Here is a 12,282-nt window from a genome sequence, read left to right as displayed (position 1 = left end):
TTTTCGTCTCTTTTTTTCCCTATCTTTTTCCACTCTCTTCCTAGCTTCCGAGAGCCAGGCCCGAGCTACGTTTAAACCTGGTTTACTCTGCTTCTTCACATCTTTGTCACAATCCTTGTATATTTGTCTTATCAGAAATTCTAACTTTTCGACATCGAGGCGTCCGTCAAAACCATATCTTTTTTTCCCATTTATGACAGAAATCTACATTCCTTTGATCTTTTTGTTTCATATAACGGTAATCTTCCGTCTCTTCAGAAAGCAGTTTAGAGGGATTACTACTATTCATTATAATAAATTCCTGCCCCTCCTAATAATTCCAATCTTCAACACTTTATGTTAATTTCTCTTTATTGGAATCCTTATCTACTCACGCCTAGTAATTCCAATCTTCAACACTTTATGTTAATATCTCTTTATTGGAATCCTCATCTACTAAAGTCTGACATTAAGTCTCACCCGTTTACATTACATTACTGTTCCTATAGGTCTTCTGCTAAAATTGTCGCTCCAAATCAGCTTACTTGTAGGGTTGACCGAGGACAAATAGACAGAGGCTCAAGAGTCTCTGTCCACTCGTCGTTCAATCTGACATTAGTTTTCACTCGTATACAGTGATCACTGTAGGAATATACAGTAAGTCGCTGTTCCTATAATACTTTGAACTAAAATGTCGCTCCAAGCATAGCCTATTTGTAGAGTTGACTTTCAATCTGAGAACAACTTAAATCCATCCTATGATAATTTAAGTCATTCCCTCTTAATCAAGAATAAAGATTACTGACCTTATCGCCGACTGGGAAAGCAATGTTCGTTGTATCTAGTCACCTTTCCTGTATTCTGTGGTAATACGCAGGCCTGTATTTTAACCTCAATTTGGAGGCCAGGTCTTTTTAGTAAACGAGTCAAGACCCGTCCGTGCACGATTTTCGGCGTACTACCTCCAGATAACAGGGAGGGGTATTTAGATCCGGGATCGAAGGACCAATTGTTAGAGGAATTCTAAATTCCTATATGTTTTGTGGCCAAAACCAAATTCACACTCTATCTATTTCATAATAAGTTGTAAGTTTATCATTTACATGAAATAGCGAGAGACCAGTCTTAAAAACAAGTTCAGCATTTATTCTTGATGAGTACTGGCCCAAAATACAAAGAACATTACATTTTAAAGAGAAGATAAAAATGACGTCAACAGTTCTCACACTATCTCCGATCCACACAATAGCGCAGTGTCTTCAGGTCTGGAGATTGTCTCCTACTCCCCTCATAAAACAAACATTCCAATCTGTCTAAAAGACATACTCTTCTCCACTAATGGAACATCAAAGAACATTCTTATCTGTCTAAAGAGATATACCCTCCTTGGCCCTTAAACCCGCAAGGTACAGACAATTCATTTGTTTTACCTACATTTTCAGTCCTAGTTTAATCTTGATACTCCCCATCCCGGATCCGGGATCGTGAATAAAGCCTCAGGCTCATTAGCATAACGCAACGTTAACGATTTCTGAAAATCGCAAATAAAATGAAAATAATGCGCCTGCTCTCAAGCTTAGACTTTTCTTAACAACACTGTCATCTCAGATTTTCAAAATATGCTTTTGAACCATAGCAAATCACTAATTTGTGTAAGAGTATGCAAAGCTAGCTTAGCATTTTGAGTAGCATTTAGCACACAACATTTTCACAAAAACCAGATAACCAAATAAGTAAAATAATTTACCTTTGAAGAGCTTCGGATGTTTTCAATGATGAGACTCTCAGTTACATAGCAAATGTTCAGTTTTTCCTGAAAGAATCTTTGTGTAGGAGAAATCGCTCCGTTTTGTACATCACATTTGGCTACCGAAACGAACCTAAAATTCAGTCACCAAAACGTCAAACTTTTTCCGAATTAACTCCATAATATCGACCAAAACATGGCAAACGTTGTTTAGAATCAATCCTCAAGGTGTTTTTTCACATATCTCTTCATTGATATGCAGTTCGTGGAAGCCTGCTTTCCCCTCAGAATCGCATGGAAAAATACCAGCAGCTGAAAAAGACGCACCAATTTCGACGGAGGACACCGGGCGGACACCTGGAAAATGTAGTCTCTTATGGTCAATCTTCCAATGATATGCCTACAAATACGTCACAATGCTGCAGACACCTTGGGGAAACGACAGAAAGGGCAGGCTCATTCCTCTCGCATTCACAGCCATATAAGGAGACAATGGAAAACGGAGCCTCAAAAATCCTGCTGGTTTCCTGGTTGCCGTTTCATCTTGGTTTTGCCTGTAGCTCAAGGAGACTTCACTTGCTTTGGCAATGATAACGTATGTTTCCCATGCCAATAAAGCCCCTTGAACTGACTTGAAACAAGGCCATGGAGAGACAAAGCAAGACATACATGCTGAGGAAAGCTGATTAAAACCCACTAAATCACCAAACAGGATACTGCAAGAGAGACAGAGACAGAGAGAGAAGGGGGGGTGGGGTCAGAGAAAACAAAATTGCTGAATAGATGTGTTCTGATAAACTGGCTGCACCCGTCTCTCAGAAGCCTCCACTGCCTCTTTGGTACTCTGGGAATGCTCTCTCTCTATAGGGCCCATACCGTTTGCTCAACAAATAGTAGGAGTCAGGGACAAGCGTAGGAGAGGATGGAGGATGGAGGGCACGGTAATTGTCTCATCAGCTGCAGTGACTTCAGACTGTAATTCATGCAGCACTGAGTGTTCCAGCACATTGCTAACAGCTATAGGTGACAGCACACCTGTAAAGTGGTAAAAGGTCAGTGGGGCATCAGGCCACACACACACACCTGCTGGGTACATAGCTGCGGGAAGTAGTTTGGGGGTGGGGCTGCTGCGATTTCTTTCCGTAGGTGAGGGGGAGACGGTGACTGCACACAGGTACAACACCCAGTTAACCAGGAGCTGGGGGAGAGGGGCAGATAGGGGGAGGCATGAACATATCAACATCCTGCTGAAAAGGAAGTCGTGACTGAAAGGTTTTGAGGGGTGCTGTGGGAGCATTGTGATGCTCAAAACCAATATATGCTTGACCCGAAAATGTGGTCGGAGGCGCTATATGGATGTTGTGGCGCAATTGCGAAGCATCTGGAGGCATGCAGAGGCCAAATTGAGCTCAGTACCGCATCACCATGTGCCATCCAAATGATGCAACAATGCGGAGGGCTCCCTATAGCTCTGCATTGACATGATTGGTTGACGGTAGGTGGGGGTGGTAGGTCCTGTATAAACACACTCACTTCCTTGACAACAAGCTCTGCTTCAACAACAATCTTCAAAAATAGCCTCAGCTCTGTGTCCCACAGATCCCTGCAAAGCTGGCTTGCCTAACCTGATACACAAAGGCAACTGATTAGCTGAGTTTAGAGTGTTGTGTGATGTTTCAGGTCTTCTCACCTGTATCATGCCCTCTCTTACCGGCCAGTGTTTCACTTACACAAGCACCCAACTCCCATTCTGCCCACATCTCCCAATCTCTACTCACGTCCAACTCTCCTTTACCTGTGTGAGCAGCATGGTTCCCTGCAGGCTGTCCTGGTGCCTCTGGGCGATGATGACCCCCAGCACCAGTGTGTGGTTCCCACAGGACAGGGCTGTGAGCAACAGGAGATGGACCAGGGTCAGTGAAAGGAACCAGGGTCTGGTAGTTTAGCCCCAGATAGCACAACACGTGCACGGCTATCGTCAGCAGGACTATGTATGGTACCTTAGCACAAGCAACAGATGCCGCAGCGAGCTTGCACAGCGTGTAGAGTACAATATCCCCCGCAAGGCCAACTGCCAGTACCATGACCATTGCAAGTTTGTCCGTTGCACACATGACGAGGTCGGCAGTTGAGAAGTGAGGAAAACACCACCAGCACGAAAAGAGTTTCCTGTTGCTCAGTGGTGTAAAGTAGTTAGTAAAAATACTTTAAAGTACTAGTTACGTAGTTTTTTGGGGGAATCTGTACTTTACTATTTACATTTGACTACTTTTACTTCACTACATTCCTTAAGAAAATATTGTACTTTTTACTCCATACATTTTCCCTGACACCCAAATGTAGTCGTTACATTTTGAATGCTTAGCAGGACAGGAAAATGGTCCAATACACACTTATCAAGAGAACATCCCTGGTCATCCCTACAGCCTCTGATCTGGCGCTCACTAAACACACATGCTTCGTTTGTAAGTTGTCTGAATATTTGAGTCTGCCCCTGGCTAGTCGTAAATTGAAAAAAAAAATGATAAGAATTGTGCCGTCTGGTTTGCTTAATATAAGGAATTTTAAATGTAAATGTACTTTTGATACTTAAGTATATTTCAGCAATTACATTTACTTTTGATACTTAAGTATATTTTAAATCAAATACTTTTACTCAAGTAGGATTTTACTGTATTACTTTTGAGTCATTTTCTATTTGGGTATCTTTACTTTTACTCAAGTATGACAGTTGGGTACTTTTTCCACCACTGCTGTTGCTGCCGTCAGAAGACCTGGCAGAGCCGTTTGAGGGACTCAGCCCAAAGGTGAGACGCATGATGCTTGGCAGGCACACGCAGCAGCCAGGCGTATGACCTGCCCCATGCCCGACGTGACTGCTGCTGAACATTCTCCTGAATCATCTGTGTCTTGGGGAAGGGATGGAGCAGGGAATGGAGAGAATAAGGAAGAATGGAGAGGGTGGTAGTTCTCATACATCCATAATTAAACCCAAAACCCAGTCCTGCAGCCTCCTCATGACCATCCTCATAATCAAAGACAAATGATACACACCTTGATTTATACTTCAAGTTTATTGGGATTTGTTCGGTCATTAACCTGCCATTGTCAGCAAATAATGTCAATGTATTCTGTAAAGTCTTAGTAACGTACAAATACTTGCACACACACACACAGAGAGAGAGTTAGCAGAGATAACACAGTCTGCTGCTGGAAGCCCCTGTCTCAGGCTCCCAATCCACATGTCGTTTTTCCCAGGGCCACTACCGCTGCCACCAGTACTCCTACTGTCCCCAGTCTTCCCAGTGCAGCAGTTCCTAGCGCTGCTGTTCCCAGTGCCCCCGCTCCGAGGGGTGCAGCAGCCGCGGTTACTGTTTCCATGCCGATTCCTCCTATCAGGCGGGTCCCTGTCAGGACCTCACCCCTCAGTTTAATCTGAGTGTGGAATGGACTCTTTGGTGCACCCAGTATAAAGGCCCCCACTGCAACAAAGGTCACTGTTATTATTTCTGCTGGTCCCAGAATGACAGTTCCCAGTGCTAGACCCCAGAAGCCTAGCACTGCACCTACTGCTACAGAACCTAGAACTACTAGTGTCGTTGCTCTGGTTCTAAATTCCGATCCAGCAGCAACACTCGCGGCCCCCAGTGACACCCCTGCAGCTGTGGCTCCCCCTAACAGACCCCCTATGCTGCCCCCGACCCCAGCAAAGTGCATACTGGTAGAATGAGTCTCAGGGTACAAGAGGATGCCACTGCCGCCCCCACCGCCACCCTCGCTGCCCCCTCTGGTCCCAAACTCACCACAGCCACTGTTCCCAGAGCAGCTCCTAGCAGTCCTGCAGCTAGGGTCCCCACCCACAGCACTGACCCCAGCATTACAGTCACCTCTGACCCTGTCCCACCTGTATCCCCCGTACCCATAGGGAAACCTACTATTGCCACAACAACTGAGTATAGCAGTAACCTCTCTGACCATTTGCTGTTTCCCTCGGCTCTCTGCTGTATTCTTCTCTCTGATAGGGCCTTCAGTAGGACACAGAGGGACGAGATGGCAATGGCCATAGTAAATAGTCCTGTGATGACGCCCAAACGGCCCATCGCCACACTGAGGTAGAGAGTAGAGAAAAAAACAGAGAGGACCGCGGTCATCTCATTCACGTAAGTGTAAGGGTACACTAGCAGGACCATGACGAACTGGACGAGGAAGTGGCCCCACACGGGGAGTGCGCCCACAAGTGTTCCAGTTACCACGGCTCCCACCGTGATGGTGACCCCTCCAGCAATCTCCGCCGCCTTTGCTCTAGCTCCACCTCCTCCTTCCCTCCCCATCAGTCGCATCACCATGGAGGCGAGGAGAAGTCCGGTTCCCATGGATACCAACGCCGTAGTGAACACCAGGCACGTGGCTACCGCTCCCACCCCCGCCACGCCAACCTCTCCTGCTGCTCGGGCAGCGGTGATCATAAGTGGTCCAGTAGTGGTCAAGTAGGGTTCGGCTGCAGCCAGAGCCGTGTCTCCGATGGCGAACCCAGCCGCTACGCTCCTCAGGACCACCTCCACCAGTCCAACCACACCTAGGGAGAGACAGAATATGATTCTCTACTTTACCACTGTGAGTATGAACAGTTCTGGAAGAGCTACAGCCACTTTGAATAGACCTAGAGTCTAGACTGAAACCACTCATATTGTCCACCAGGTGTCAGTGAAGAACAAGAGTAGAACAACCAACACGAGAACGCACTGTCACTGAGCTGAAAAAGCTCAATCAAATCAATTTTTTTTGGTCACATACACATGGTTAGCAGATGTTACAGCTATAATGTGAATATATTTTGTATCACTATGGAATGCAGTGACGTGTGGGAAACTTGTTAATAACCAGGCCAGACAACAAAACTGTCAGTAATACACTCTTCCTTCCTTGTCAAGACTAGTCACTCTGTCACGGTATACGGAAACTGAAACCACACTGCACCCGATCTCTTAACACACTGAAATTCAAACCTGAAAGAGTGACTGACTTACCCGAAAAGTCAACAAACTAAACTCAACAGACCATTTCTGTCCATAGTGTAACGTTATGACGCACAAAGTTTTGGCTGCAATATTCAATGGTGTTTCTACTCAGAGTTTATTGTTCTTAACTCAACTCTGTCATGCCTGCAAGCTCCCTAGGTTTTATTAAAAAAGCAGGTTCTTACTAAACCTATTGGATAGAATATGTGCTAACAGGTACACGGAGACAGAAAACATACAGAGTAAAATTACAAATCAAAGTTACTTTGAGTGTTAAACTACTACAGACGAGTACCTTACCCTGGTCTGTTCCTGCCATAACAGCAAGTGGATCCACTGACTTCCTGTCTTTAGCTCCACCTCTAGGATTCTCATGACATGTGACAAGCACTGCAGTTTTTCCAGTAACGAACCCATTCAAATAATAATAATATAATAATAATAATATATATATATATATATATATATAAAACATCCTAGAACTTGCAATGCATGTAGGTCGCGGTTATATTTTTCAAAATTCATTTCTCAAGATTTTGTGTGGAGCAGTGAGTATGTCACGTATCACATCTGTACTTCAAGGAAAGGAGGGAAGGATGCATTTATTTGAATATTATTCTAACAGGGTTTTAGGTTCCTTCAAAACCGTAATTGCTTCCTTTCCTTCTCACCCTGTCACCGCCCCTCTTTTGTCAGCTGACAACAACGCGCTGGATCATGTGATAACCGCTTCCTCAAATGTATGATCAGATGTGGTTTGTATTATTTTCAAAGCAGAGCATAGGCGACACCCTTCAGGCACTAACGGAACGCTGCTTTGCAAGCTGTAAAATAAATTTAAAAAATAACCCAGTGAGTATTGAATTAATTCTTGCATATTTTGATACAGGATTTGTGCTAATTGAAAGTCGATTCTTGTTAAATATATTTGCATCTAAAGTTGCATAGTATCTGTATCAGGCTAAAGTTACGAGACTCCCTTTGAAGAACCAGTCAATTGTTACAATGTATCACTCTTGCGGTGTTCTGCTAAGTGATGCGTAGTTACAGTACCAATTCAAGTCGCTGTTCCCTATCCAAGGACTTACTGTACGTTACTTGAAATCTATATCAATACGTCAAACCAACTAACATGTTCTCATGTAGGCTAATGGTCAGATTATCAGGCTATTACTATAATGTATCTGTCGTTTCTGCCTAGCTCTCGGCCATATTGTGTCATTAAGTTTTATTTTGTATCCTGGTTTATTTCATATCCTGGTATTTGCTTGTGTTTCAATGTATGCACTGTGCATATGCACAAGCTAACCATTCCTTAAGTTCAGTTATGGTCAGGTGACTTGTACAGCTCAGGTATTTTTGTGTAGTGTTTGTCTTATAATGGTAAATGGTTAAACAGGTTAGTGTTGTCACGCCTTCTTTGTTTCCCCACCCCACCTCCTCCTCTCCTACCTCAGTTGGCACACCCAGTCAGTCATGTGACTCTCAGGTGTATCAATACACACTGCACATTGACTCTATTCAGTTATGTAGAATGTCCACCAGGGTCATGTTCATTATGCCTGTACAGAAGCAGATACTTTCAAATTAAAGCCATTTACGTACATTCCTTGTGTTTGGGCAAATCTGGATGCTACATCCCAGTTTTAGTGACTTTGTCCTGTAACAAACGTCTGTCTCTTTCAGGTATGCGGTTTGCAGTAGCATTGTGTGTGCTGGCGCTCTTCGTGGCCACCCTGGCCCTGGACAATGGTCTGATGAGGACCCCTCCTATGGGCTGGTTGGCATGGGAACGCTTCCGCTGTGACATCGACTGTCAGAACGACCCCAAGAACTGCATCAGGTAAGACAAAAATATGATTCTGAACTCTTCCCATTCTTGGGAATGTCTTTTATAATGAGGAAGAGATTTCTGAGCCAACATTGACACTTTAAACAAATAACATCGGCCATAGGAACTCATGACATTTTCCTCTCTCCCTCTGCTTTGTCCTCCCACAGTGAGGTTCTGTTCCGGGACATGGCTGACAGGCTGGCTGAGGATGGCTGGAGGGAGCTTGGATATGTCTACGTCAACATAGATGATTGCTGGGCCTCCAAGGACAGAGACAGTAATGGACGCCTGCAGGCTGACCCTAAGCGGTAGGCTACTGAATGGAGAAACACACACGTTTTGTTGTTCTCACAAGCGCTGTTAATGTTTACAACTTTATTTCACTTGTATCTCATGTATCTTATCTATGTATTACCATATTGTCTACTGTCAGGTGGAATATATCTATGTTGAGGTCATTGACATGTATTGTACCAATATATTGAGGTCACTGACTTGTCAGTCATATGATACTCATATAGCCCATTCTCTTAGGTGGGGTATATTGGCTTTCTTGTGCTTAAACTATTGTCTGCATGAATATGTGTAACATGTCTGCCTGTGTATCTATAACCTCCTCTCTCAGGTTCCCAAGTGGGATCCCCAACCTGGCGAGCTACATCCATGACCGGGGGCTGAAGCTGGGTATCTATGGGGACATGGGCACACTCACATGTGGAGGGTACCCTGGGACCCCCCTGGACAAGATCACTATAGACGCTCAGACTTTCGCTGACTGGAAAGTGGACATGCTGAAGTTTGACGGCTGCTACTCCAACGCTACGGAGCAGGAGCAGGGTGAGGAAGGGAGGAGAGTTGGAGGCATGAGTAGGGGGAGAGTTGTGGGTGGACATACTGAAGGTCGAAATGGGAGATAAGTGGTTTACTCAACCCTCAGTTGTTTGCTTGACACGGACAGTTCTTTCTTATAGGCTACCCTGCCATGTCAAAGGCTCTGAATGCTACCGGACGCCCCATTGGCTACTCATGCAGTTGGCCAGCCTACCAGGGTGGACTCCCACCCAAGGTTAATCAAATTTCATTTAAATAATTCTATATTTTTTGTAATAAGTCAATCCAGTTTATATACAGATCATATTTAAACATTTTCTAAGTTGACCTCTTCTACATTTTGTTTCTCAGGTGAACTACACCCAATTGGGAGAGATCTGTAACCTGTGGCGTAACTATGGTGACATAGAGGACTCGTGGAATAGTGTGCTGAGCATTGCTGATTGGTTCTTCAACAACCAAGACGTCCTGCAGCCTGCAGCTGGACCCGGCCGGTGGAATGACCCTGACATGGTCTGTCTTTGTCAAACTCTCCATTTCACTGTAGAGGAAATGTTGCTATTCAATGAATTAACCAATTTGTTGTGCATATTCAGAGTGAGGAGATGACAGAGTATGTTTTAGCTTCTGGCTGAACTGACTGTGTGTGAATTCTAGCTGGTGGTCGGGGACTTCGGGCTGAGCATGGATCAGTCTCGGTCTCAGATGGCTCTGTGGGCCATCATGGCTGCTCCTCTCTTCATGTCCAACGACCTGAGGACCATTAGTAGCGGGGCACGCAACATCCTGCAGAACAAGGTGGCCATCGGCATCAACCAGGACCCCATGGGCGTCCAGGGTAGACGCCTGATCAAGGTAAGACCCACATATATCTTAGTCTTATTATGGTCGGCAGGGTAGCCTAGTGGTTAGAGCGTTGGACTAGTAACTGGAAGGTTGCAAGTTCAAACCCCCGAGCTGACAAGGTACAAATCTGTCGTTCTGCCCCTGAACAGGCAGTTCACCCACTGTTCCTAGGCCGTCATTGAAAATAAGAGTTTGTTCTTAACTGACTTGCCTAGTTAAATAAAGGTAAAATAAAAAATAAATGATCAAATATTCCTCCTGAGTTGTGTTGTTGAGCTGAATCTAAATGTCCTCAATCTTATTATTCTCTTCTTTTTTCTCTCTCTCTGTACCTTGCTTCCTGTCTGATTCTCAGGAGAAGAGCGGTATTGAGGTGTTCTGGCGCCCCCTGTCTGATAAGGCCAGTGCTCTAGTGTTCTTCAGTCGTCGTACTGACATGCCTTACCGCTACCAGGCCTCCCTGGGACAACTCAACTACACCACTGGCAGCTACAAGGTCAGTCTGGTCCCGGTTTCTCTAAGTCATATTGCTGGCGTTGCCTCAATCATGCCATTTCATATCTTTTTTCCTTCATGTCCCGTACTCTCTCACCTTCCTTTCTCCAGATCTATGATGTGTTTGCGGAGCGGGAAATGCCCGCACTGAAGGACTCCACACACTTTGTTGTGTCCATCAACCCCTCAGGTGTGGTCATGTGGTATATCTCAGCCCCTGCTGACCAGGACCAGGAGAACACCCACATTGGGGGAAAGCTCAGGGGACCCGCCTTCCATCGCCACGCCAACGGTATCTCACCCATTGTACTGTAACCTTCCCCTTTGTCTTTGATACCTGTTTTCTCCCAGCTCTACTTTTTCACTAATCCAACATAACATAAGCCATTTAGCAGACTTTTTAATCCAAAGCGATTTAGTCATGCGTGCATACATTTTACGTATGGGTAATCCCGGGAACATTCTCATCAATGAATACCTCAAGGAAGGGAGCAAAATAGTTCTTTCCAGAATGGACCGAGCAAATGCTATTTTAATGTTGTTCCACAAAGATGACAGTTGTCTCCCTGAGATGACATCACTCTACTCAGGAATGTTCTGATTATGCAATCGACAGTAACCATGATGATGCTGGTCACTGCCACTGCACTGTAGTTTCTTATATTCCTGAGTTTTAATTTAAAAGGTACTCCTATTTTCAATGCACTAGTTTTTAATGTTCTGGATTTAAGGGCTCTGGTGGGAGATGTTTTTAAGGAGTATCAGGAAATGATTAGATAGCTTATTTTAAATGAGTGATGCTGTGAATGATTTTTGTATTTTCTTAAGTGTTCAAAAACCAATAAACACTTTTTTTCCAGTGTGTATTGTCTTTTCTTTGTTCCTTTAGTCTACTCACTGAAGCAGTCCTGACTTTCTTTAGATGATTTTACATTTCTTGTTTTACTTGTGTACTGTAATTCAGCTGCCGAGTACAGAGAGAGATTGGAACGGCGAGAGCTGTCAAGTACGGCCTGCATGTAGTAGTAATAATAATTAAGGTCTACACACAATTGGAAGGTACGAAGACAGTGACTGGGCAGTTTGTTTGTAGAGGACACAGAAATACAAGGGCACATTAAAGTTGTGTACAGTACTACTACTACTACTAGTCATCCTTCCATCTCACTCTGACAGTGGATGATGTCACAGACCAACTGCACATAGAACTAGAATGAGATTCTATTTCTATGCAACCGTCATTGTGATGTGACTGATGTCCGATTGAACTCTGCTGCAACAGAACTCCTAATTACTTAGGACTTGCAAGCTCAAAAGATGCTTTTAGGAAACCCGCACCAGGTGACTTTGAAACACATTTATTATTATGGCAGATTTTCTGAATTATTTGAAAAAGCATCCTGTTAAGAAACCTGTTAGAACCCTTTTCAGAAAAATGTCCATGTCGTCCAACAGCCGTTGGCCACCACCGTCCCCCAGGACCTGGTTGCCTGCAGCTCTTTGGCTCCCAACACAGTGGCTCCCACCCAGGA

The 12,282-nt window shown here is 44.5% G+C and overlaps 2 protein-coding genes across 2 annotated transcripts; one reads left to right on the top strand and one right to left on the bottom strand.

Moving 5' to 3' along the window:
* Nucleotides 1-4,781: 4,781 nt before the first annotated feature.
* LOC135505887 (uncharacterized) lies at nucleotides 4,782-7,093 on the bottom strand. Its single transcript, XM_064925093.1, has 2 exons — nucleotides 7,045-7,093; nucleotides 4,782-6,302 (listed from the first exon to the last, which is right to left on the bottom strand). The coding sequence occupies exons 1-2, from the start codon at nucleotides 7,061-7,063 to the stop codon at nucleotides 5,413-5,415; spliced, it is 909 nt and encodes a 302-aa protein (XP_064781165.1). The 5' UTR covers nucleotides 7,064-7,093; the 3' UTR covers nucleotides 4,782-5,412.
* A 395-nt stretch (nucleotides 7,094-7,488) lies between these two features.
* On the top strand, nucleotides 7,489-11,612 carry LOC135505886 (alpha-N-acetylgalactosaminidase-like). Its single transcript, XM_064925092.1, has 9 exons — nucleotides 7,489-7,596; nucleotides 8,431-8,587; nucleotides 8,746-8,886; nucleotides 9,204-9,415; nucleotides 9,550-9,644; nucleotides 9,761-9,922; nucleotides 10,067-10,264; nucleotides 10,611-10,751; nucleotides 10,862-11,612. The coding sequence occupies exons 2-9, from the start codon at nucleotides 8,433-8,435 to the stop codon at nucleotides 11,063-11,065; spliced, it is 1,308 nt and encodes a 435-aa protein (XP_064781164.1). The 5' UTR covers nucleotides 7,489-7,596; nucleotides 8,431-8,432; the 3' UTR covers nucleotides 11,066-11,612.
* The last annotated feature ends 670 nt before the right edge of the window (nucleotides 11,613-12,282 follow it).

This window comes from Oncorhynchus masou, chromosome 19, assembly GCF_036934945.1.
Source record: "Oncorhynchus masou masou isolate Uvic2021 chromosome 19, UVic_Omas_1.1, whole genome shotgun sequence".
NCBI classification, from domain to species: domain Eukaryota; kingdom Metazoa; phylum Chordata; class Actinopteri; order Salmoniformes; family Salmonidae; genus Oncorhynchus; species Oncorhynchus masou.
Note: the sequence above shows the minus strand (reverse complement) of the source record. Positions and strands in the feature narration are given on the sequence as shown.

Bases quoted from the DNA above. Each gene is read 5' to 3' on its own strand.
- LOC135505886 (XM_064925092.1), top strand. From the start codon at position 8,433: ATGCGGTTTGCAGTAGCATTGTGTGTGCTGGCGCTCTTCGTGGCCACC. The intron at 9,645-9,760 runs GTTAATCAAATT...TTTGTTTCTCAG, and splicing joins AGGGTGGACTCCCACCCAAG to GTGAACTACACCCAATTGGG. The intron at 10,265-10,610 runs GTAAGACCCACA...TCTGATTCTCAG, and splicing joins AGGGTAGACGCCTGATCAAG to GAGAAGAGCGGTATTGAGGT.